This window comes from Pseudozyma flocculosa (assembly GCF_000417875.1).
Source record: "Pseudozyma flocculosa PF-1 unplaced genomic scaffold scaffold00003, whole genome shotgun sequence".
NCBI lineage: Eukaryota > Fungi > Basidiomycota > Ustilaginomycetes > Ustilaginales > Ustilaginaceae > Pseudozyma > Pseudozyma flocculosa.
The window spans coordinates 1,067,459-1,088,888 of NW_006920871.1; the positions used below are offsets into that span (position 1 = coordinate 1,067,459).

At 62.3% G+C, this 21,430-nt stretch overlaps 13 protein-coding genes across 13 annotated transcripts in view; 6 read left to right on the top strand and 7 right to left on the bottom strand.

Moving 5' to 3' along the window:
• Nucleotides 1-136, top strand: part of PFL1_01463 (uncharacterized protein) — a gene marked incomplete at both ends in the record, with an annotated part of 3,547 nt that extends 3,411 nt beyond the window's left edge. The window contains one exon of the mRNA XM_007878965.1: nucleotides 17-136. Within this exon, the coding sequence (XP_007877156.1) occupies nucleotides 17-136 (120 nt within the window). The remainder of the gene's footprint in view (nucleotides 1-16) is intronic.
• Nucleotides 137-719: 583 nt separating this feature from the next.
• PFL1_01464 (uncharacterized protein) lies at nucleotides 720-1,925 on the bottom strand (the record flags this gene model as incomplete). The annotated part of the gene is made up of 3 exons (XM_007878966.1): nucleotides 720-836; nucleotides 965-1,417; nucleotides 1,554-1,925. 3 exons carry the CDS (start codon nucleotides 1,923-1,925, stop codon nucleotides 720-722), a joined length of 942 nt encoding a protein of 313 aa, XP_007877157.1.
• Nucleotides 1,926-2,512: 587 nt separating this feature from the next.
• Nucleotides 2,513-3,649, top strand: PFL1_01465 (uncharacterized protein; the record flags this gene model as incomplete). The annotated part of the gene is made up of 6 exons (XM_007878967.1): nucleotides 2,513-2,603; nucleotides 2,706-2,827; nucleotides 2,917-2,968; nucleotides 3,069-3,163; nucleotides 3,267-3,338; nucleotides 3,434-3,649. The coding sequence occupies 6 exons, from the start codon at nucleotides 2,513-2,515 to the stop codon at nucleotides 3,647-3,649; spliced, it is 648 nt and encodes a 215-aa protein (XP_007877158.1).
• Nucleotides 3,650-3,756: 107 nt separating this feature from the next.
• Nucleotides 3,757-5,239, bottom strand: PFL1_01466 (uncharacterized protein; the record flags this gene model as incomplete). The annotated part of the gene is made up of 5 exons (XM_007878968.1): nucleotides 3,757-3,801; nucleotides 3,894-3,945; nucleotides 4,052-4,193; nucleotides 4,284-4,686; nucleotides 4,793-5,239. 5 exons carry the CDS (start codon nucleotides 5,237-5,239, stop codon nucleotides 3,757-3,759), a joined length of 1,089 nt encoding a protein of 362 aa, XP_007877159.1.
• Nucleotides 5,240-6,397: 1,158 nt separating this feature from the next.
• On the top strand, nucleotides 6,398-7,229 carry PFL1_01467 (uncharacterized protein; the record flags this gene model as incomplete). Its single annotated transcript, XM_007878969.1, has 2 exons — nucleotides 6,398-6,407; nucleotides 6,520-7,229. 2 exons carry the CDS (start codon nucleotides 6,398-6,400, stop codon nucleotides 7,227-7,229), a joined length of 720 nt encoding a protein of 239 aa, XP_007877160.1.
• A 1,090-nt stretch (nucleotides 7,230-8,319) lies between these two features.
• PFL1_01468 (uncharacterized protein) lies at nucleotides 8,320-9,138 on the top strand (the record flags this gene model as incomplete). The annotated part of the gene is made up of 2 exons (XM_007878970.1): nucleotides 8,320-8,538; nucleotides 8,632-9,138. 2 exons carry the CDS (start codon nucleotides 8,320-8,322, stop codon nucleotides 9,136-9,138), a joined length of 726 nt encoding a protein of 241 aa, XP_007877161.1.
• A 1,223-nt stretch (nucleotides 9,139-10,361) lies between these two features.
• Nucleotides 10,362-11,141, top strand: PFL1_01469 (uncharacterized protein; the record flags this gene model as incomplete). Its single annotated transcript, XM_007878971.1, has 1 exon — nucleotides 10,362-11,141. The coding sequence occupies one exon, from the start codon at nucleotides 10,362-10,364 to the stop codon at nucleotides 11,139-11,141; it is 780 nt and encodes a 259-aa protein (XP_007877162.1).
• A 767-nt stretch (nucleotides 11,142-11,908) lies between these two features.
• Nucleotides 11,909-12,766, top strand: PFL1_01470 (uncharacterized protein; the record flags this gene model as incomplete). The annotated part of the gene is made up of 1 exon (XM_007878972.1): nucleotides 11,909-12,766. The coding sequence occupies one exon, from the start codon at nucleotides 11,909-11,911 to the stop codon at nucleotides 12,764-12,766; it is 858 nt and encodes a 285-aa protein (XP_007877163.1).
• Nucleotides 12,767-12,947: 181 nt separating this feature from the next.
• PFL1_01471 (uncharacterized protein) lies at nucleotides 12,948-13,649 on the bottom strand (the record flags this gene model as incomplete). Its single annotated transcript, XM_007878973.1, has 1 exon — nucleotides 12,948-13,649. The coding sequence occupies one exon, from the start codon at nucleotides 13,647-13,649 to the stop codon at nucleotides 12,948-12,950; it is 702 nt and encodes a 233-aa protein (XP_007877164.1).
• A 581-nt stretch (nucleotides 13,650-14,230) lies between these two features.
• Nucleotides 14,231-15,025, bottom strand: PFL1_01472 (uncharacterized protein; the record flags this gene model as incomplete). The annotated part of the gene is made up of 1 exon (XM_007878974.1): nucleotides 14,231-15,025. The coding sequence occupies one exon, from the start codon at nucleotides 15,023-15,025 to the stop codon at nucleotides 14,231-14,233; it is 795 nt and encodes a 264-aa protein (XP_007877165.1).
• Nucleotides 15,026-15,880: 855 nt separating this feature from the next.
• Nucleotides 15,881-16,576, bottom strand: PFL1_01473 (uncharacterized protein; the record flags this gene model as incomplete). Its single annotated transcript, XM_007878975.1, has 1 exon — nucleotides 15,881-16,576. The coding sequence occupies one exon, from the start codon at nucleotides 16,574-16,576 to the stop codon at nucleotides 15,881-15,883; it is 696 nt and encodes a 231-aa protein (XP_007877166.1).
• Nucleotides 16,577-17,855: 1,279 nt separating this feature from the next.
• PFL1_01474 (uncharacterized protein) lies at nucleotides 17,856-18,335 on the bottom strand (the record flags this gene model as incomplete). Its single annotated transcript, XM_007878976.1, has 1 exon — nucleotides 17,856-18,335. One exon carries the CDS (start codon nucleotides 18,333-18,335, stop codon nucleotides 17,856-17,858), a length of 480 nt encoding a protein of 159 aa, XP_007877167.1.
• A 370-nt stretch (nucleotides 18,336-18,705) lies between these two features.
• On the bottom strand, nucleotides 18,706-19,337 carry PFL1_01475 (uncharacterized protein; the record flags this gene model as incomplete). The annotated part of the gene is made up of 2 exons (XM_007878977.1): nucleotides 18,706-18,861; nucleotides 18,975-19,337. The coding sequence occupies 2 exons, from the start codon at nucleotides 19,335-19,337 to the stop codon at nucleotides 18,706-18,708; spliced, it is 519 nt and encodes a 172-aa protein (XP_007877168.1).
• Between the last annotated feature and the right edge of the window lie 2,093 nt (nucleotides 19,338-21,430).

Consider the following 21,430-nt stretch of genomic DNA (forward strand, 5'->3'; position numbering starts at 1 on the left):
GCTGCCGCCGCGCAAGCCCAAGTCGTTTATGAACTTTACGCCGCCCCAGGACGAGCTCGAGGGCAGCAGCGGCGTGCGCCTGCGCAGGCTGAAGAAGTCGGACAAGATGATTGCCCAGCAGGGCGGCGACAGCTAGGTCTGTCAATCGGTCCGTCGGTCGGTCGGTCAGCCCAACCCGGGCTGGCTGTGTCCTCGTCTCTTTTGGCGCGCCGCCTCGTGCCGCCCATCTACCAGCATTTGCCCCCTTCATCGTCGTCTTCGTCTTTCCAGCATGTCTCCCTCGCTCCCCGTCTCTCTCCGCCCGCCGGTCCGTTTCCTATACAGCATCTCATCTCAGTACCATGACCGCCTCACCACCACCACCACCCTCACCGCCGCGTCGTCACAACGATGCGCGGTCAGTCCGCATTCATCTTCCTCGGCACCCTTTTCCTATCTAGCTCGATTCTCGGCATGCCAGAGGAGGGAGGAGAGCGTAGCGGAACAGTCGGGGGCCCACCCTACAATGACGACGACGATAGGCCGGCCGGCCGGTCTGGACTCTTGTCTCTGGCGGGCCCCCTTCCTCGATTCTCGTCGTCTCTGTGCGCAAATGACCGCTTTCGTCTTCCCATGCATGCTGCGTGCGCATCGACGCCGACTGTGACGTTTTGCTTCTATTGCTGCAGACCAGATCCGACCGACAGCGACGACGGCGGAAGGTTGGGTGGGAAGCGGGGCTAGGTCGAGGGGGCAGGTTGGTCGAGGACCGCCCTGCGTCTTTCAAAGTCGTGGGCGAGGGCTCGTGCGACGACGCCGTGGATGTCGTTGAGCGATGCCGACATGGTCGCCAGTGCCTGAATTCGCGCCGTGGCGGGGCAAAAAGGGAGTGCAGTGAGAGAACAGCGCCGTCAGCCTCGGGCAGGACCGGCAGCGCAGGAAGCGCAGGATGCGGCAACGAGCGCGTACGCATACGCCAACTCACCTCTTGCAGCCTTTCGTCCTGCAACCCTACCTGCGAGGCTGGGTCGAGGGCCCCACCGCGCACATCGAGACAGGTGACGCTCGAGAGGGCGGGCATGCCGCAGAGCAGGATCCTCGATGCGCCCCTCGCACCGTTGTTGCTCGACGAAAGGTCCGACGTGGTGGGATCGAGGATGAGCGGATATGGCCCCCCGGCGACGGCGGCAGACGAGGACGATCGAGCGGACGGGAGGAGCGCGACGGCACCGACGACGATGCCGTACATTTCGATTCCGGCCGATGCGAGCGCCGTCGAGGCGGCAATGGTGCCGGCGCTCACGCAGCTCTCTTCGGGTCCGTCGGACTCGAGGACGAGGATGTGGATGTCGAGCGAGGCCTTGGGGAGCAGGTCGAGGCGCAGAGAGGGAAGCAGCGCCTGCGAGACGAGGGCCGAGAGCGTGGCTGATTCCGTCGTCTGAGGGGTGAGGGGCGAGGGGAGGGGATTGGGCGTGCATCCATTCCGGCGAGGGGCTGTTGATCAGCCCACGTTGCCCCACCCTCCAAGACTTGGCCCCCTCGCCGAGCTAGCTGTCCAAACCGTCGCGACTCACCTTTCCAGGCCTCCTCCTCCTTCTGTTGCTAAACGGGGCAAACTTGACCTCGACGTTGAGCTCGGCCTTGCCGGCGTACTGGCGCCCTTTGACCTGGCGCGGACCAAAGACGGAGCAGGCGAGTTTGAGGTTGCCCGTTTCGATGTACGCGCTGCCGCTCGCCGAGGGTACGAGTCCGGTCTGGAGGAAGATGGGACGGTGCTGCAACGGTGTCCTGCCGTCGGGGCGGGTCGTGGTGGATGAGGAGGTCGACGAGGCAGAGGGGCCGGGGCGGGATGTGGATGCCGATGTCGATGCGGATGCGTCGAGGGCGGGTAGGAGCGGGCGACTCTGTGGGCCGTTTACGCGGCGTCTGTCGAATGCTGCGGCCATATTGAGCAGGCGGGCTGTTGTCGAGGAGGGAGGGGTGCAGGGGGGTGTCGGTGACGGTGGTGGCGGTGGTGATGCTGCGTGGAGGAGGAGGAAGAAGAAGGTGGATGACGGCAGGGCTGGCCTGAGCCTGGCCTGCGTGCTCCACCCTTGCCGCTGAAAAATTATTCTCCCGGCCGGGCCTGCGAGGCAAAGCACAGCCCAACGACTTCGGAAGTCGGGCTGGCCTGGCCTGGCAAGGCAAGGCAAGGCGAGGCGAGGCAGGCTGGAGCGGCTGGACCGTGCAGTCGTGCAGGCACTGCATGCTGCCTGCATAGCGGGCCGCCAGCGGGACCCTGACCGGCTCTGTTGGCCCCGCACTGACTTGGACCTCGCCCCTCGCCCCTCGCCCCTCGCCCCTCGCCCTTCGCTCTCGCCTCACCTGCTGGCCGTCGATATCTTTGAGCTTGTCCCCCACAGACGGCTCACCCGGCCCCTTATCTCCTCGCTCACCTGCTGCCCTTGCTTGCCTTCCGACCGTCACCATTGCCGCCCTCGTCGACATCGTCAGGCCAAGTTCCGCTACGCACGCATCCGCACCCTTGCCCGCCATGTCCAGCAACCCGAGCGTCCACATCGTCTCTCACCCGCTCATCAAGCACCACCTCGCCAATCTCCGCCTCGCTGATACCAGTCCAAAAGGTGATCTGGACGACGGCCTGACCCTACTGCTCGCCATGCTCTCGAGATGCAGCGCCTGACCTCGTCTGCCCTGCCCTGGCCCGCCCCCTCGCACTACGACAGAGTTCCGCTCGCTCGTGGGCAACATCTCCACCGTACTCGCCATCGAGGCTACCAGCGCACTCGCCACAAAGGATGTACAGGGTCAGGGACCGCTCTCGACCTTCACCGGCCAGCAGCTGAGCGTATGTGTCGCCCCGTCGTCGACCGGTAAATGTCGGAGGGCCGCAGGGACATCCGTTTTGACCTCAAACCATCGCCCCGGCCCTCGCAGGAACGCATCGGCCTCGTGCCCATCCTACGAGCCGGTCTCGGCATGACTGAAGGTGAGGCCTTTCCTCGCGTCTCCGCATCCTCACCGCTGCTACGAGCAGCCTTTGAGCTCACCCTTTGCGTCCGATCTTGACCTCCGCCCGACCCTATCAGCCTGCCTCGATCTGCTGCCCGAGAACACCAGTGTCCTCCATATCGGCCTCTTTCGCGAAAAAGTCTCGCTGCAGCCCGTCGAGTACTACAACAAGGTGAGGCGAAGTGGCGGCGTCCTCGCCTCTGATAGGCGAGGTCCAACTGCACATGTGACCGCTGACCGGCCGCCTACCCCTCCTCATCTCTGCCCCACTGCAGCTACCTGCGACACCGACCGTGGACCGCGTCCTCATCCTCGATCCGCTGATTGCGACCGGTGGAACCGCGATTGTGAGTCGCATCCTGCTTTTGCCTCGTGTGAAGGCCGCTTGACCCGAACGCTGACCCTCGGCGACCTCTGCCACCACTGCTGCGATCGCCCGCAGGCCTGCGTGCAGATGATCCGGGACTGGGGCGTGCCCGTGGACAAGATCCAGTTCCTCTGCGTGCTCGCCTCCGAGACTGGCGTCAACAACCTGCTGAAAGCCGTGCCCGGGCTCGAGCTGTGGATCGGCCACGTCGATCCGGAGCTCAACGAAAAGGGCCTCATCCTCCCTGGTCTCGGCGATACGGGCGACCGTCTGTTCGACACGCTGGCATAGCGGGCGCAGGCCCAAGCTACTCGGCAGGAGACGCCGGCACCCGCCGCGCGGCAGCTGCGGCGGTCGTGCTTGCAAGTCTATTGTCCGTTCCGGGGAGCCGCGTCCTTCTACAGCGGCTTGACGCCGAACAGAGCGCGGAACTCTTCGAACAGCTGCAGTTCAAACGGGAGGTGGGGTGCCAAGTTTCAGCGATTCCGACCAACCCCACGTCGCCCCATCTCAACACGGCTGCAGCTCGACTCACAATCAGCGAGATGACGGTATGCGATCCGAGGCGAGCCCAACACATGGCGAAGCTGCTCGAGCACAGTCCGACAGGCAAAGGGACACGTTTCGTCAGCGGGATCCCGCCACGCTCGACGTTGCTGGCTCTGCAAGCCGATCTGCACCGCGCCGGCTTACCCCTTGTACAGCGCCAATGGACCTTCGTTTTTGATGAGCTTGCCGACGCAGTCGAAGGCGTTTTTGAACTCGCGCTCCTTGTCCTGCATCAGCCGCACCTTGATCGTGTCGAACGGCGCCGACGCAATCGAGGCGAACAGGCCTGTCGCAGCGCAAGACCCGAGCAGACGTCAGCAGGGCCACCTTTGGACGAGCGAGGCGGTAGCGGGCGAGCGAAGCAGGAGGGACTCACCTGCCACCAGACTTGCGCTAAAGTGGAGCGGCAGACCCTCGTCCATGAGGCCAGCCCTCTTGACCATCGACTTGACCTGGTCGTAGCTGCCAATCTGGCTCGAGGTGAGGACGGCGGCGCGGATCGTCGTGGGCCACACGCCGCGGTAGAGGGATTTGACGCCGCCGACAAAGGCACTGCCGCCGGCGCCGGGCGCCCGGGCTCCCTCCCTGAAGACTTCTGCGAACCCGACGAACGTGTTGCGGTAGGGCGGCCGACCGTTTGGCCGGTTGGCCTGCATGCGCACCTTGAGCAGATCTGTCGGGCAGGCAAAGGCGGATCCGATTGCGCCGCTCGTGATTCCGCTAAGGGCCTTGAGCGCAAACGACTGCTCCGAGACGCCCAGCAGGTCCGAGTAGAGGTCCTGCGTCGGTAGGAGGGCGGGGAGAGCGGGAGCGGCGAGTCAGCAATGGCCCTTCGTGGACCGTCGAGGGGGCGACCAGGTCGGCCGGCTGGCGTCTATTGCTCACCTTGAAGGTCTCGTAGAGGCCAAAGCGGACGGTGCTGTAGGTGAGTTCGCGGAGGCAGCTGGCGGTGACGCCGTTGAAGAAGCTGCGTGCGCCCTCGTCGCGCAGCATGGATCCGGCGACGCGGACAAAGTTGTTGCGCTGCTTGTCGCGCACGAGCTGCTGGCGCACCTTGACAATGTCGGCCGGGTTGGTGCAGCAGGCCGAGAGCGCGTTGCCTAACCCGGCGGCCGCAAACGTGGCTGCGAGCGTGTACCCTCCCGACGAGCGAGGTGTGGGCGCGGCGGCGGTGGCAGTTGGTGGTGGTGGCGGTGGTGGTGATGCCGGCAATGAAGATGGTGGGTTGTGGTGCGGGTGTTCTGCCGCGGCGATGGCATTGTCTGGCGAGAGGATGGACGAGGGCGTCACTGATGATCCCACTGGAGGGGAGCGGGTCGAGGAGCTGGCCATGTCGAGGGATGGCCTGCGTCTATGTTCGAATGCCGAAAGGCGAAGGCAGATGGTCCCCTGTGTAGAGCGATGGTGGCCGTGTCGATGGTGGTGGTGACGGTGGACGCGGTGCGTGTGTCGGCAGGAGCCAAGTCTGGATGCGAAGGATGGGGCAGACGAGGTTCGGTTGGTCGGGCAGGTCAAGCAGCCGAGGGCAGGGCGGCGAGGACAGACGCCGGCCTCATCGCGTGGCTCTGGCAGGCCCCTCTGGTTTCCCCGCACTCGTTGGCCCTCGCCCTAGCCTGGCTCCGCCCCCGGGCCCGGCAAAACCGCCCCCGACTCCCGCGGGTCCAAGACGCAGGTCAGCACTAAAGCCGATTTGGGCCCGATGCGGCGCAGGGTCCCTTTTGCACCCGATGCCAACTTCGACCACGGCTCGTCCCACCACCACCACCACCGCCGTCCTCGTTGGACCCGCCAGCCGCCGCAGCTTCACTCTCGCTCCTGATACTCTCGCTTCTCGCTGATCACCGTCAAGGCCGAACACTGACCGATAGGCCGCTCGGTCCGGGCTAGGTGGTCTCGCTCGCCGGCGGGTCCGCCTGCCGAGATGACAGCGACGTCGGAGCGACGCGGCACCGTCCCGTCCACGGCGATCCGGTTGGGCCGCGGCCTCGAGCCAAGTCACCACCGGACGAGACTCGCTCATTGGAAATCGAGACGAGTGACTTTGCTCGCTATAAGCACAGAGGGTTGCCAGCATGGCGGCCACGTTCTCGAGCTTTGGATGACCCACCGGCGGAGCCTCTTGGCGTGTTCAGCCCCGGCAAGCTATTCGACAGACGCCCATCGCCGAGACGACACTCGATTTAGACTGTTCGGCCCACCACCGATCCCGTTCCGAGGCTCGTCGCGCCGCCGAAGTTGGCAGGAAGACCGGCGGGACGGCGAGCAGACGGGCGGGCGCAAGTGCATCGCCATGCATTGCCAGCTCATCCAGGGCGCACCGGCTCCTCAATGGACGGGTCGATTCGGACAAGCAGCTTATCGATCGATCTCGCAAGGGAACCCGACAGCGATGCCGGATCCACTGGCGTCCCGCCTCGAGCTGCCCTTGAGTCGCTATCGACTGGGTGCGACGCTCCTCGCCTCGTTCTTCGGGCCAGGGCGAAGCGGCACATGTATAAATGTACGAGAGGCAAGTCAAAGCCCTGGAATTGGCTCGACAGTCGTCCTTTACCCACTCTGATCTCTAATCCTCACCATGATCTCCTTCCGCAAATGTTGCCCTCGCCTAGCAGCAGCGGCGCTGCTGCTGGTGGCAGTCCTACTGCCCATGCTCGCCTACAGCCGCCCCATGAACGGCGAGCCCATGTTCGGCGCGGCCTCGGACGCTCTCGACGCCATCTTCCGCGCTGACGACTACGAAGCGGCCGAAGGACTGTATTACGCCGCTGGACACGGCGCACCTTCTGCCGCCCGAGCCGCCAGACCTGGCCCATTTGCGGCTCTTCACCAAGAGGAAGACTTTGGCTCGCTGCCTGCCTTCACGCACCCGACATCCTTCGCCACGCTTCACAATGTGGACTACGAAGGCGACTTGACAAAGGCCAGCCTCGAGGAGCGCCAGCTCGTGGTGGAAAAGTTCCGAAACGACTTCCGCGTGGGCCCCGGAACCAACGTGCACTTCAACGACGATCCCAGCCAGCTCATGCCCCTGCGCCGTTTCCCTAACGGCAAGATCATCAAGCGGCACGTCGACTTCGTCAAGCGCATGCGCGGCACCGAGTTTTGGCAGTCGCCCTCGGGCGGGCCCGGTCGAGAGTACGTCATCAACGGCTACATCGTCCACCACCTACTCGAACTCGCAAGCAGCAGCGACCAGGTCCGTGTCTACTATGTCATGGCCGTGCCCCTCGAGGAGCTCGCCAGGGGAAAGACGGAGCGCGGCCGCCCGAGCCTCGCCAAAAAGGTCATCGAGGTCGGCCAGCTGGTGCTGCCTCTGAGGTAGCCAGCCGTCAGCCCAAGCACATGGTTTTTCTGTCCCGCGCTCGTCCGGCGGCTAGCTTGCTGGTGCCGTTGCCTCAGCACCGCAAGACGGCCGCGCGTCTGTCGGCCCTCGCTCAGCGCCGTATCGCTAGCCACCCTATGCCCCACTGTCCAGCTCACACAGATCCGAGTAATTTGACCACCTTCAACGAGTCGACTCTCTCTGTCTCCTGCTGGCCAACGATAGCGACGGCCGATGCAAGCCTGAAAGCGTGTTCGAGGTGCTGCTGAAGCAGCCGAGACTGTAGGAGAGCAGCAGGACGGGGATGTCGGAAGGACGGACAGAGCAGATGGCCGAGAAACACAGCTCGAGACGGGAAGGGCGACCGAGTCGTCGCGCGGAGTTTCCTCGTCACGCCGTCTCCACCGAGGCTATGCTCGCTCCTATCGACATCGTGGCCGTACTTGTTCTCGACCCTGACTTTCCGGAAGCTCGGTCGGCTTCTTTCACCTTCGGTACGGTCGAAGGGCATCGGCTTCACGAGCTGCGGTATCGTCGTTCAAGCAGCCGGGATGACCTTGCAAGAGCCTGAAGCCCCGGTCCATGGCTTGGGCGTTGCACACGTGAGTCCAAGCGGTCCCGAAACCCTCGCTGGCACGCTCGCCTCGGATCGTCTCGAGAGGATTTGGTGCGGCACTGACTCGTCATGAGGCCGAGGCAAGCCGGTCGCACAATGCCATTGATCTTTGGCGGGTCCTTATTTCTTGCCATTGTCGATCTCTTCGCCCCGGAACGGGCCGAGGCACTCATGCCTATCGGTACGAGTAGGCCCTATGATGAACCAGCGCCACAGCCCCACCTGACCCACCTATGCCCACATGTGCCGGGAACAAGTCATCTCGAGTGGGGTTACTTGGCGCTGACGTCGCTGAAGCTCGAGCGGGCCCTCCTATCGACAGAGCCCACCGTTGTGGAGCCAAAGTGGTCGCCGTGTCCTCCAGAGAGGGGCAGCGGGCGAGCATAAGAAGAGGACAGACGGGTCAGTCAGCTGTCGACCCGACCTTGTCCACGCCTCTCACACCCCGAAACAGCGACCACTTCTTTTATCGCCATGCTTTCTCATCGCCGAGTCGGCCTGCGACTGGCCTTAGTGGCGCTCTCGCTGCTGCTCCTTTCCATCACCATGCTGCAGATTGCCCGCTGCCGCCCGATGGATGATGGGTCGATGGTCGGTGCCACCTCTGAAGCTCTCGAGGCTCTCTATCGCGCCCTGGACCAGGAAGAGGCCGAGTCACTCGGCACCGTCGCCCACTCCTTCCAGCCTCACAGCGTCGGCCAGCCTGCTTCCTCTCACTCGCACCCCGGAGGCGCCTACCACGCTGTCGCTCAAATTGAGCGTCCCCAGCCTCTCTACCAGCTCCAGCAAGTCGAGCCCTTTGGGCCCATCCCACGCTTCGTTCATCCTACCGCATTCACCACGATGAACGCCGTCATCGGCTACGAGGACCTGGAAAAGGCCAGCGTCGAGGAGCGAAACCTCGTCCTGCAAAAGTACACCGATGACTTCGTGTATGGCCCCGCTTCTGGCATCCACTGGGACGAGGCTGCCAACGAGTTCGTTCCCTTCCGCTTCCGCGACGACGTCAGGATCAAGCGCCACACCGAATTCTTGATCCGCAGGCGCGGAACCGACCTCACGAAGCCGGCCAGGCCGGGACCTCTGCTCGAGTACATTGTCAACAACTTCCTCGTACGCTACATTCCCGATCTCGCGAGTTCCAACGCGCAGTTCAAGGCGTACTATGTCATTGCCGTGCCGCTCGACGAGGTCATGAGGCCGAGGAACTCGAATGGAGCCCCCATCCTGTACGGAAGGATCAAGGAAGTCGGCGAGCTAGAAGTCCCGACGGGGCGCCGCCGGCGCGCCTAGACAAGCGTATCGCAGCATGGCCGTCCCGAGCTTGTCTATCGTCTACCTCTCCTCGTCGCATCCTTTCTACTTATCGAATAGCGCCTCCTTCCCGTCGTTTAAATCATACAGACTGCGTCGTTTAAATCATACAGACCGAAACCAAAGGTGGTCCTCGAGCCCGCGCCTGAGCCTTTGTAGCGCTCGCGCGAAGGCAAGGCGAAAGCTTGCGCTTGCGTGTCTTCGTGTGGGCAGAACGAGGCGGACGAGTTGGACGAGGCGGCGGCAAGCATGCTCCGAGCCGAGTGGCAGTGAGAAAGGGTGTTGCGATCGAACTGGGGAAGGCGACCTGGCAAAGCGAAGCGGGGTAGCTGGGCAACGAGTCGAGAAGGCCAACTTGCATCGAGATCGCACGTACAAGCCGACGCCACACAAAAACATCGCCAACTGGGCTGAGTTGCTCCTGCTCCCTGCTTCCACGCTCGGTCCTTTTTGCCACCGTCCTCTGTCCGCGGCGCAAATCCCGTCGGCGATCTCTCCCGCAGTCGCCGTTTATACCTCCCTTTCGGCCACGCTCGGCGACCAAGACCGCTGTGCCTTCGGCCTATCAGCTCGGGCACCTGCGAGGCCGCAACGACCCCGGTCCGTACCATGCCGATCCGCGGCACACCGGTCCGTGACTTGCCGCTGATCGTGGGAGCAGTCGAGCCCCACCATGCTCCACACGGTTCATCCCTCAAATACATACATATCCAGGCCCCACCGGAGAGGGACTTCGATTCGCCCCGAGGGGAGACGAAGACTCATTCGCCGTGCGCCGTCGGTCGTCGCTGAGCCTATGTAGAGCCAGCACGACACCTGTGACCTTGCCCGTACATCTAGGGCAAGTGTCGGTATACGGCGGCGTCCCCGCCAACTGGAGCGGTGGATCCCCGCTTCACTCCGCCAAGTGACGAAGTAACTCGAGGCTTTCGTAGTCAATCGCGAGACTCCTCACGTTATCGTCTTTGGTGCGACGCTCTCATCGAGTGTGGAGCCAGTGGAGCCCCACCATGATCTCGCTTGAGGTGCACTTGGATCCATTTGGGACCGACTTGCTCGCCGTCTGGAGGCTCTAAGCCTTCGAGGCTGCGCAAGAGGTTCGAGATAAATAGGGGGTCGGGTTCGCCATCGAATCGGCCCTTCCATCATCTTCTCCTGCTCCTTGCCCTTGCCCTCCAACTCTCTCGCCTGAACAACCCATGATGCTCCTCCACCGTCGCTCCAAAGTGCAACAGGCCGCAGCCGTAGCGGCGGCGCTTCCTCTGCTGCTACTGGTCATCACTGTGCTGAAGCTCGTCGACTGTCGCCCTATGGACGATGAGCCGATGTTCGGTGCCACCTCTGAGGCCCTCGAGTCTATCTTCCGTGCCTTGGACCAGGAAGAGGCCGAGTCTTCGAGCGCCGTCCAGCCTCACCACAACGATGAGCCCGTCGCCCAAAACGTCCCCCAGTCCGGCTGGCACGGTGCCGGTTCAGCGGACCCCTGGCCTTTGAGTGAACTCCAGAAGGTCGAATCTATCGGCTCTCTCCCGACTTACATCCACCCGACCCTGTTCACCGAGATCAAACCAGTCAAGAGATCCGGCGACCTGGAGAAGGCTAGCGAAGATGAGCGCGCGCTTGTCCTACAGCATTTTGGCAGCAGATCGAGCCACTGGACCGACGATCCTGCCGAGCTGGTGCCCGACCGCCTCAGAGGCAAAAGCAAGCAGAGGCAGAAGCGACACGTCGAGTTCGTCCAGCGGATGCGTGTGAGGTTCGCTGGCGAGGTTACCAACACTGGAACCGACGGAGACTACGTGATCAACCGCTTTCTCATCCACTTCCTCTACGACCCTGAAGAAAGCAGGAAGGTGATGGGACTGTCCTTCTACGTCTTTGCAGTGCCGTTCGCAGAACTCCTGAGGCCCAGAGGCTCGCGTGGAATGCCCAGCCTGTCGGAGAAGGTCAAGGAGATTGGACAACTGAGCTTCGTCGAATAGGGGTTGCCCTCGAAGCCTAGAAGCCCAAAGGCTATCCGAGCACGGTCTTCGTATCGGTCCTAGCGCGTTACCTTGTCTGCCTCCCTGGTCTTGCTCTTCGCTCGCCCCCAAGTATCCCTCCTTCCCCTCCTTCCCCTTCTTCCCCTCCTTCCCCTCCTTCCCCTCCTTCCCCTCCTTCCCCTCCTTCCCCTTCTTCCCCTCCTTCCCCTCCTTCCCCTCCTTCCCCTTTTCAGCCCCACAGACGGCCCGCCTCAGCGAAAGAGTCCTCCCTTCCGATAGACTTCATGATTGAGCTCGAGCCTCCCGCTCGTACGGTCGCGTGTGTGTCCTGCCCAACTCTTCGCCTGTCACAAGGCCAAGGACATGTGTCTGCCTTGAGCAATTCGCATCCAGTCGGGCGGAGCGCGTAACGCTGCCACAACAGCCCGCGGCTGCCCACCGCCTCGCGGCCTTTGCAAGGAAGTGCCTCATCACATGTCCAGCCGCAAGCGGTCGAACAGAACTTTGACCGTGTGTGCGGCTTAGTTGGCCCTCGGCATCGATTGGTCCTCGGAAGGAGCGGAATTGAGTGCAGAGAGAACGACGCCCCGGGAGGACGACTACGCTCTGGCGGTATTTGTGATTGCGTTGCCAGCGGGCATGATCGATCGCCTCGAGGCACGAGCAGGTCAGGCATGTATAAGAGGGGACTGTTGTTGCACCGCTGGGTCGATTTGCCCGGACAACGCTTCCGTCCCTCGCCCTCCATCACCCTCTGCTTTCACGCCATGCTCCCCTTTCGCAAGTCTCATCCTCGACAGGCCACAGCGGCGCTACTGCTACTCATGCTGGCCTCGCTCATCCCGATGCTTGCCCTTGGCCGGCCGATGGAGACCGAACCGCTCATCGGCTCGGACCCAGCCTTACTCGAAGCCTTGTTCCGGGCCCTAGACCAGGAAGAGGCAGAGTCGTCGTCCTTTGCTGGGTTCGAGCGGCCCCAGGTCGACACGGCGGTCCCAACTGTTGCACAAGATACCGCCCCACCTGTTGCCCATCCCTGGCCCTTGTCCGCTCTTCGAAAGGAGGACAGCTTCGACTCCGTCCCCGCCTACACCCATCCGAGTTTGTTCACTGCCGCCAGACATGTGTTCCTGCTTGACGACCTCGAAAAAGCCAGCCCCGAAGAGCGCGAACTCGTCTTGCAGAAACTCGTGGACGACCTCCGTCAGAGAGGCTTGCTGATCTACAACGTCGACCGCTGCTTCTGGGCCGACCCCCCGTATGGTCTAATTCCCTTTCGCTACTGGAAGACGGGAAGCAGGATCAAGCGCCACATCGACTTTGTCAAGCGCATGCGCTACATGACCGCCTTTCGGCCGTCCCAGCAGCCTCCCGCCAAGGACTTCATCGTCAACAGCTTCCTGATTCATTTCCTTGCCGACCATGAGCGCAGCAACGGCATCTTCAAGGCTTACTATGTCATCGCCGTACCGCTGCAGGAGCTGCTCAAGCCCAAGAACACCATCGGACATCCAAGCCTCGCGCTTCGGGTCAAGGAGGTCGGCGAGCTCATGGTGCCTCTTGAGCAAAGGCCAAGGCCCTCGAAGCGCAAGAGCGGGACCACCAGTCTCGTGCAGCCTTCGTGATGGGTGAGATGTCCGCGCGCTTTGTTTCGGCGCTCTCAAGCTCCACGGCCCTGATTTGCGCTCGTTCCTGCTCAGTCTATTGCAGCTGTACCGCGCCATGTACCCCTCAACAAATCAATCTAGGTCCTCGACGTAGTACTTAGCCCAGCTTGGATTCCAAGGGCGACCGTGCAGGGCTCGACTAGCTCGGAGGGAGCACGCCCGTTGTCGGGCTGCTGGCGCCGCCGTCGCCTGTCAAGCGGTGCGATCGAGCAGCGTGACGGGTCAGAGCACCTCTCAAAGGCCGATGCAGGACGTTCCATCGCACGATCCTGTTCTGGTACTTGGTGTCAAACTCCTTCGAGAGCAGCGCAAGGCGGTCGAGGTGGTCCGCATAGGTGCTTTGCAGCCACCAAAAGTTGAGGTACCGGAACGAGTCGCCGGATCCCGCATAGCGGCTGAGCAAGAAACGCTTCAGGGCAAACGTCTTGGTCTGCTGAGACGCAAACAGCTGGTGAAGGCGGGATAGCTTGGCGACCACGGTTGTGTGCCATTCGAGCACGCTCGCGTATCCGGTGGCTTCAATGGCTGTCTCGGCTTCGGCGATGGCGCCCTGGAAGATGGATCGCTCCCGTGCTAGTCCGTAGTGGATTGCTGGGACAGTGTCAGGCTGAACGATCCAGCGGGCAAGCTGGAGAGCTTGTCGACGTGCCTGCCTGTCTTCTTGATAGCGGTAGTGGGCCCTACCGGCGCTCGAAAGCGCATCGAGCATAGCGGAAAGCTCGATCTGGTGGTGGTTCCAGACACGGTCCAGCTCAGGAATCACCGCCGGAGAGGGGTCCATCGCCGAGACTAGAGCACAGTTGAGGGCAAAGATCGTGACCAGGAGCGCCTTGACCAGCATTGTGATGCCAGGCATGGCGAGAACAAGCTGTAAGACACGCTTTGCAAGCGGAATGTTGACAGAGGGGATGGAGGGATGGTCAGGGTAGGAACAAAGCAGCGTCGAGCCCTTGTGGGATGGATAGGGGAAGGAGAAATAGGAAGAGAGGATGACGGTTGCCACCTAGAAAATGGCCGAGCGGACGAAGACAAGAGGCGGGGGCAGAGCAAAAGCGGTGCGACAAGTGCAGAAGCCTCCCCTCGGTCTCCCCAAGGACACAATTCTTCCCGTCCTTGCCGCTGGACGCATTCGCTGCAACCGGAGCCCACGGGATCGGACGAAACGGGGCCTGGAAGGGTCGAGTGCCGGTTCATTGATCGTGCATACTGATCGAGATGCGTCGGAAGCCTCTCCCGCGCCCCGGAACCGCCCATTCTGTAGTCACGGAACAAGGCCCGAAGCGGTTTCTTCATCTCAAACGAGGTGCGAGGATTGCTGCAGAAAGAGATGATGGCTGACAGATTGCGGAAAGGACGGGAAAGTCCAGAAGGGGAGCACAGTTCTCGCAGGGGAAGGTAGAGAGGGGCTATTTCCACGCTCACCTAGCCAGAAGCTCTTTGAACGTCGGACGAAGAGCTACCAGCATCACGCACGCTGTCCGGTAGGCGATGCTCGCCGGATGCAAGGCGGGCCAGGTCGCCCCTCAGAACCCCAAAGAGGTCCTCCCAGTCCGGCACCGCGCTGCGGTAATCGGCGTCGAGGCGAGACAGCAGGATGGCGTAACGGTCCAGCTGGTTGGCGTACGTGCTTTGCAGCCAGCGGAGATTGGTGTAGACGAGCGAGTACCTCTGCCTGCTGCGGTATCCGGAGTGTCGGCTGATCACGATCCGCTTGAGGGTCAGCGTGTCCGAGAGTTGAGCCTGCAGTAGTCGGTGAAGCCGGTCCAACTTGATCTCTACACCTTCGCGCCATGCGACCGCCGCACCTGCAAAGGATTCAATCATGACACGCGCCGCCGTGACGGCATGGCTGAATCTGTCGCGCTCCCTGTTGAGGCCAAAGTAGATGGCGGCCGGGGTGTGCCGTGTGCTGAGCCATGTACCGAGCTCGCTTGCTCGCTCGCGTGCCTGCCCCGCTCGCTCCATCGCAAGCCGCAAGTGGGACGTCGATCCGGGGTTTGCCCACCGCTGGTCGTCGGCCCAGTTCAGGAGCCTGAAAGCCCTGAACGTGTTTGCGAGCTCGGCCTGGTGCCTCTCCCACAGGCCCTCGAGCATCTCGTCTGCCTCCCCGGCCGGGCCTGGCGCCGAGGCACGGAGGCAGCTCGCGCACAAAAGGCAGAGCAGGACGAATAGTGTTGAGAAGCCGGATGCAGAACCAACGAGCGCGAAGAAACGCATGGTGATGATGGCGGGGGGCGAGGAAGGCCGGTAGTTGGAGATGCTAGTCGTCTCTGTGGGTTGTAGAAGACGGGAAGAGTACTTGATGTCTACGAGGTGAGGTACGATGATGATGGTATAAGACGGAAAGGGAGGTCAGACGGGAGGGAGAGGGTAGAGATCGGGGCCTGACGTGTGTCTCGCCGGACGAGAGTCGCCAGCTCGACCGGAAGCAACGGGTTTCGTACCAGATACGAGGCGCAACGTACGCCCCGACCTCGCCGACAGTGCCGTTGTTCCCATTGGATGTTCGTCGTGCCTCGTTGGGTAGCCACGGCTCAATTACCGTGCGACGGGGCTATCGGTTCGAGCCACGCCATGCCCGGAGTCCGACGCGGGTGGGAAGGAAGATGAAGGCAGACGTGATGTCGGCATGGCTCAGCGGGTCCGCCCCTTCGCCATAGCCACTGCGGAGCGAAGCTCCTACCGCTGCGCCAGAATGCCGGTCCAGTCACAGGATGAAACGATCATTGGGATCACTGCGTAGTCGCCACGCTGCGAAGCCGATCGAGGAGAACGGAGTGAGACGAAAGCATGTGGACATGTGCGCCTGTCTTGACAAGCTGGACGGATAATAAGAGCCCTGGAGGCATGGCTGAGAGTATGCTGTATGTTCGAAGGAAAGAGACACCGACATGACAAGGCCGTGGACGAGATCAGGCATAAGGGGGGTCCGGCGGGAGGGAGACGAGAGGAAGAGAAAGGGAGCGGCGTAGCATAGAAGACGTGAATGAAGAGGAATGGTACTCGCTCAACGACCCGGCGCCCCTCAAGCCTTCCAAGACAGGCTCGTACGAACGAGGCGATACAAGGCCTCTACCCGCGAGAAGGACCGCTACCAGAGCTGCCGACCCCGTGGCTGGTGGTAGGCCAGAGATTGCTGCGTGAGTCCAGGTGGAGCATGTTCTCAATCTCCTGCAGACCGCGGAGTTGCTCGAGCTGGTCGCCCTCTCGCAGTATATCGAGCCGCGACTTGAGGATATCGTGGTGCTGTCGCAGCTTCGGCGCGAGCTCACCGAGGAGCTCGGCGTACTGCTGCCAGAGCCATGAAGCCGACGAGGGTCGCCCGGCGTCCCCGAACACGCCGGCGTCGATCATTCCCTTGAGGTTGTTGGCGCGGATGCGGATGCTCTGGTACCTCTTCGCGAGGGCCTCAAGCCTCTTCCTGGACTCTACCAGCCGCTTCCTATCCAGTCCGTGGTCGAGGTAGCGCTCGATGTCGGCAGAGTAGCGCAGGTTCTTTTCACGGCTCGCCGTGAGTGCTGCCGCGATTGTGTCGCGTGTCGTCTGCCTGTCCAGCTGGCGTTGCAGGACCAGGGCGTTGGCTCGGATTGTCGACAGGCTGTCTTCGCCTGCAGCGGATCGGAGGGCGCGCGCGACGTTGTCGACCTCGCCCATGAAGCTCGACGGATTCACTGCCGTGACTCCGCCGCAGCTGATGACGAGCAGAACCGCCACGAAGGCGATCAGCGGCAGGAACGCCATCAGAGTAGAGCGGGCCCGGAAGCGCATGATGAGGACGATCGGAAGCGGTTCGGCCAGGACGAGGGGCCGAGAGAGACAGATGTGTGGAGCAGGGGGTGCGGGGCGAGGAAGGAGCTTGGTCGGAAGAGGTTCAGTAAGGGGATGGGCGCCAGATTTCTCCGCTTCTTATACCTTGGCAGCTACGAGAGCGTACCCTCGCCTTCCTCTGAAGAGGCCGAAGATGCCTGCGAGCCGCGCGCGACTCGGTGGCGGATCATCTGTGGTTGTGGCAGCCGGGCACTCGTCAGGTCGTCGAGGCGAGAGTGCGCCTTCTCCACCGGCTCGGGGCAAAGCGAATCGTGAGCACCAAGGATCAGGAGATTCAGAAGATCGTGGTGCAACGCAATCCTCTGTCCGGTGCGCCAGATCGTCGCCCCGAGCACGAAGGTACCCCTCGGCCGGTCGCAGCTCTCATCGTGTCGCCACGATGAGCAGTTCTGACTCTGTCGCAGTGCTGCGCCCCGGCCTGGCCGCGGCTGGTATGTCTGTACAAGGCCCTGCCGGGCTGCTCGCAGGACTGTTGCGTATGATTTGGTCTGCATATCTGGCCGCCTGGGGAAATGAAGAGCTTGCGGGCCGTCGTCGCATTGGGTGTTATGTAGTGCAAGCCTCTGCCTTAGCCTGATGATGGTCCTCGATGAACGAGGTAAGCCGACCTTTGTGCTGCGGCGTTCCCACCAAGACGGGGCGTGGGACAATGCCATTGGTGGGTCCGGCGGGCATGACAAAAGAGGAGTGGCTGGTGGGACCTGGGCATCTTCGAGGTGCCCACATCGAGGGCGAAACTAATGGCTCCCGGCTTGGCAGTGGGTACGAAAAGCCGGGCGCCGAGCAGATGGCCGCTGCGTGCGTACCCTTTCCGGCTAGTGCGGTCGTGGCGAGACGGTCGCAGCTCCTGTCTGTGGCGAGGCCCGCAAGCTTGTTCCGCTTCGGTATGCCGTCACCCGACCGTGGGAACTGTGAACACTGCAGGGCGAGACTCGGCCCGGCTCGCATGGCGACTCCGTCAGAGTGCAGACAGCAAGTAAGTCAGGCCATAAGCAGCAGGAATGACTCGGCACCCGCCAGGAGAGAGCGCTGAAGGGAGTCATAAGTGTGGAGAGGCGCAGAGCGACGGAGTAATAGGAGCCAAAGAGACGAGACGATGAAGGGCACAACACAGGCTGCGGAAGGCAGCCTGCAGTGGAGCTCTGTGACAATGCCGGACTCGACGGTAGGCGCGGGCTGCAGCGGCCACAGATAGATCGATGGAATCGACGAAGTAGTTTCAGCCGCGGGGGAAGCTGGCGTGTCCTGGACGGGTGGACCAGAGGCCGTTTTCGGCGTCGTGGTCAAGCATCTCTACGATCCCGGGCGGCGGACGGACACGTTCGAGCTGGCGCTCGTTGTGCACGTGGGGGTTGAATCGAGGATCGTACCTGTCGATGCGGCTCAGGGTGTTGTAGAAGGCCTGGAGCCGATCGTGCGACGACCTCAGCCTCGGGGCGAACGCGTCGAGGGACCCGACGTACTGCTGGTACAGCCACGAAGGTCGGTCGCTCTGGAACATGTTGCCGTCGATGAGCGTCTTGAGGCTGTAGGCGTGGGTGCGTCCAGAATGGTACTTGTCTCCCATGTCGTTGAGCAGCCATCGGGCAACGGCGAGCCTGTTAAGGTCGTCGGGGTTCTGCAGGGCGTCGCGCGCCTCGCCGGCGGTCCTGCTGTGGTCCTTTCGAAGGCGCACCATTGCCTTTCGGAGCGTCGCCATGTCCGGCTCATCGAGCTCGCGCGCTAGCTGCTGCGCCCTACTGCGGGGGCAAGCTCTCCTGTGGTCGCATCGGAGCGAGGCTCGACTTCATCAGCAGAACCTCGACCGGTGAAAGGGCCCTCAGCGCCGAAGAGCTGCCTCGCGAGCATCTGTAGTGCAAAAGATAGTGTCGAGTGTTGATGCAAGGACGGTATGGGTACAGGTGCCGGCGTGCTGGCAATCGAGCAGCGAGGTCGCCAGGCAAAGGAGTGACGATGGCAGAACATGGCAGGTGACAAGACGGCCGGGTCGGACAAGGACCGCGGCGGGTGGTATCGTAGGAGGCAAGCGAGTGTTGCGGCCGCGGAAGAAGGCAAGAAGCGGGCAGCCATCAGGGAAGGCGGCTTGACCCGGCCGCGCCGCCCCGGCCGACTGTCCCGCCCAGGCTCGTTACCGCCTTGCTGTCGAGCGGTAGGCCGGTGAGTGGATCGATGTTGTTGTTGGCCAAGATCTGCTTGTGGCGAATGAGCCGCGCCTCGTCAAATGACTGTCGAGGGGCGGCGACGAGGGTGGTGTGAGAGGGTTTCGGGCAGTCAGGGGTGTCGCTCCTTGCCCTTGGGGCTGAGACGAGACATATCGCTGGCTGCAGCCGATACTCACCACGCCGTACTGCTGCATGATGGCCTGGATGTCCATGGCGCCTCTCTCGTCGAGGCCGGACCTCTGATCGCCGTCGCGGACGTTTGCCTCGATGTCGAAGAGGGAGCTGTTGAGGCCTGCGCGAATGCTGTTGCCCCAGTCGAAGTTGCCGAGGCGGCTGTACCTGGCGGTGGAGGATGGCGAGGAGGAGAAAAAGCCGCCGAGCATGCCGCCGTGGGCGTCGTTGGGCGAAGGCTGGAGAAAGGGCGGCACGCGGTCCTGGAGGTGGACGGGCAGCAGAGATACGAGGAAGCCACGCTGCCGGTACAAGACGAAGGAGACGAGGAGGAGGAACGAGGCTGCGACGAGCGAGGAGTAGAGCATGGCGGGAAGTCAAGGCGGGGAGACTGGCGGACTGGGGGCCTTGCTCTCGGTGTCGCTGTCACTCCTGTGCTGAACGGTGGACGGAAGGCTGTTCGCGGTCGAAGAAGCGATGCCCAGAGCTGCGCTGTGGGGGAGGTGGAGCTGGAGAGGCGGTACGGGGAACCTTGCTAAACAGGAGGTGGTCAAAGGAGCGTGAGGAGTCGGCCGACGATGGCTGGTCGAAAGAGGTAAGATGGAGTGCGTGGTAGCAGAGGGGGCTAGCGGTGCAGCGCAGGTGCGGCTCGCGGCTCGCAGGCCAGTTCAAGAGTGATACGATCCCGAAGAGATGCTCCCAGCGCGCGAGAGGGTGCGCAGAGTGGCTGAGGATATGTAGCCTCTTCCTTGCCGATGGTCGAGACTGCGTGTGCAGGAAATGTCTGATGAGCTGTCGGTCGTCGAGCGGAGACGGTACGGTGATCTGCAACAAGGAGGTGGCGAGCAAAGGATTGCACAAGGAGGAGGCGCGATGGGGTGGGGATGCTGCCAAGGCTGGTGCAGCAGCGACTCGGCTCGCCTGCCAAAAGGACAACAGCCAACGTGGAGGGCGCCGCTCCATCCTCTTTCGGCCGATGCAAGCAGCCATCCATCACTCTGCAAGCCTGCTTCAGGCACCCAGCAGCACACACACTCTGTCTCTCTTCAACCTCAGCCCTTTGCTGCATTGATGCAATCTGACACACCCAGTTGCACAAGACATCAGGCTCTGCAACAGCCCAAGCCAAGCCACCCTACAGGTCCAATCTCAGCCATGTCATCAATCTGCTCAAGCTGAATAGAAGCAGGTCTGTGTGACAGGCTGTCAACCAGAGGTTCCAAGGCCCCACATTGAATTGCAATGAACCTGCCAAGTTCACAGCTTGTGTGCACATCATGCATGCAGGCCAAAGTGTTGGTTCCAGCAGTGCTTGATGGCTGTTCTGAGCTTGTTGTTGTCAGCCAACCTCTACCATTGTGGTTGTTGACCCCACACTCTTAGCTTGCTGCAAGGAGCGCCACCAAAGCTGCAAAGCTACACCTCTGAACATTTTGATCCTTTTGCTAATAAGGTGGGAGGGCATGGAAGCTTTGGCAAGATAGACCTTGACAATCAGGCAACCAGAGATACTTGTAACGGTCGACCTGGCATGGCGCAGAAGATTGTCCGAGGGGCGGAGAAGTCTCTGCGCGTCGGAGGGCGATCGCTTTGGTGCTCCCGTCAGAGGCACGAGCGAGGTTCGGGAACGGCGGTTTGATACCGAGGGCGACTGTGAGCACCGTTGGCAGGCGTCCACGGTCAAGGATGACTACGGAAGTGAGCTGGCGTGGTGATCTGTCGATAGACGTCGCAATTGCTAGACAACGGTAGCCTCGGGCTCTCACGTCGATGGAAGACGAGCAAGCGATGAGGACTGGTATTGACTAGACTGGATGAGGGGCATCCAGTCTACCGACGCGGAGGAGGACTAGGCTATATACTGTCTACCTACGGCGTCGAGGCATCTCTGCCTTGACCAATCAGGAATGGCCTCTATTGTCCTATTGTCCTCCATTGTCATCCCAGGGCGTTGCTCCTAGGTGGGACGCCACCGACGTGGCCGAGGCCTAGTCCTTGGCCCTCGGAGCGGATCCGAGGAGTCCTCCTGCCAGCAGGAGCAACTGCGGATCCGCTAGGTGCGTGCCGACGCTGCCCCGGCGCGCAGAGGATTGCTGGCGGCCGATGATTCCTCTCTGCGGCCGCGCGGAGAGAATTCACCTCGGCTCCGGAAATCCTCTGCCCCGCTGGCCCGCGCCGCTCAGCCCCGATTGGGCCTGGGCTGTGATAATACTCTCAGATGCCTGCCATCCGCCTCAGAGCCTCCCACCGTCTCCTCCCTATTCAGTTGCCCCACAAAGTCACGCCAAACCACAGCATTCACCACAGTTGCTTTCAGAACAAGAGTGAGTACCGGTTTGCTCAATCTGTCTCGAGGCTATGTAGCATTCACCCTTTGCGGCACTGACATCTTGGTCGCTCGCTTCTATTTGGACAGACAAAGATATCGTTCTGGCGCTTGCCTCGCGGCAAAATCTTCAAC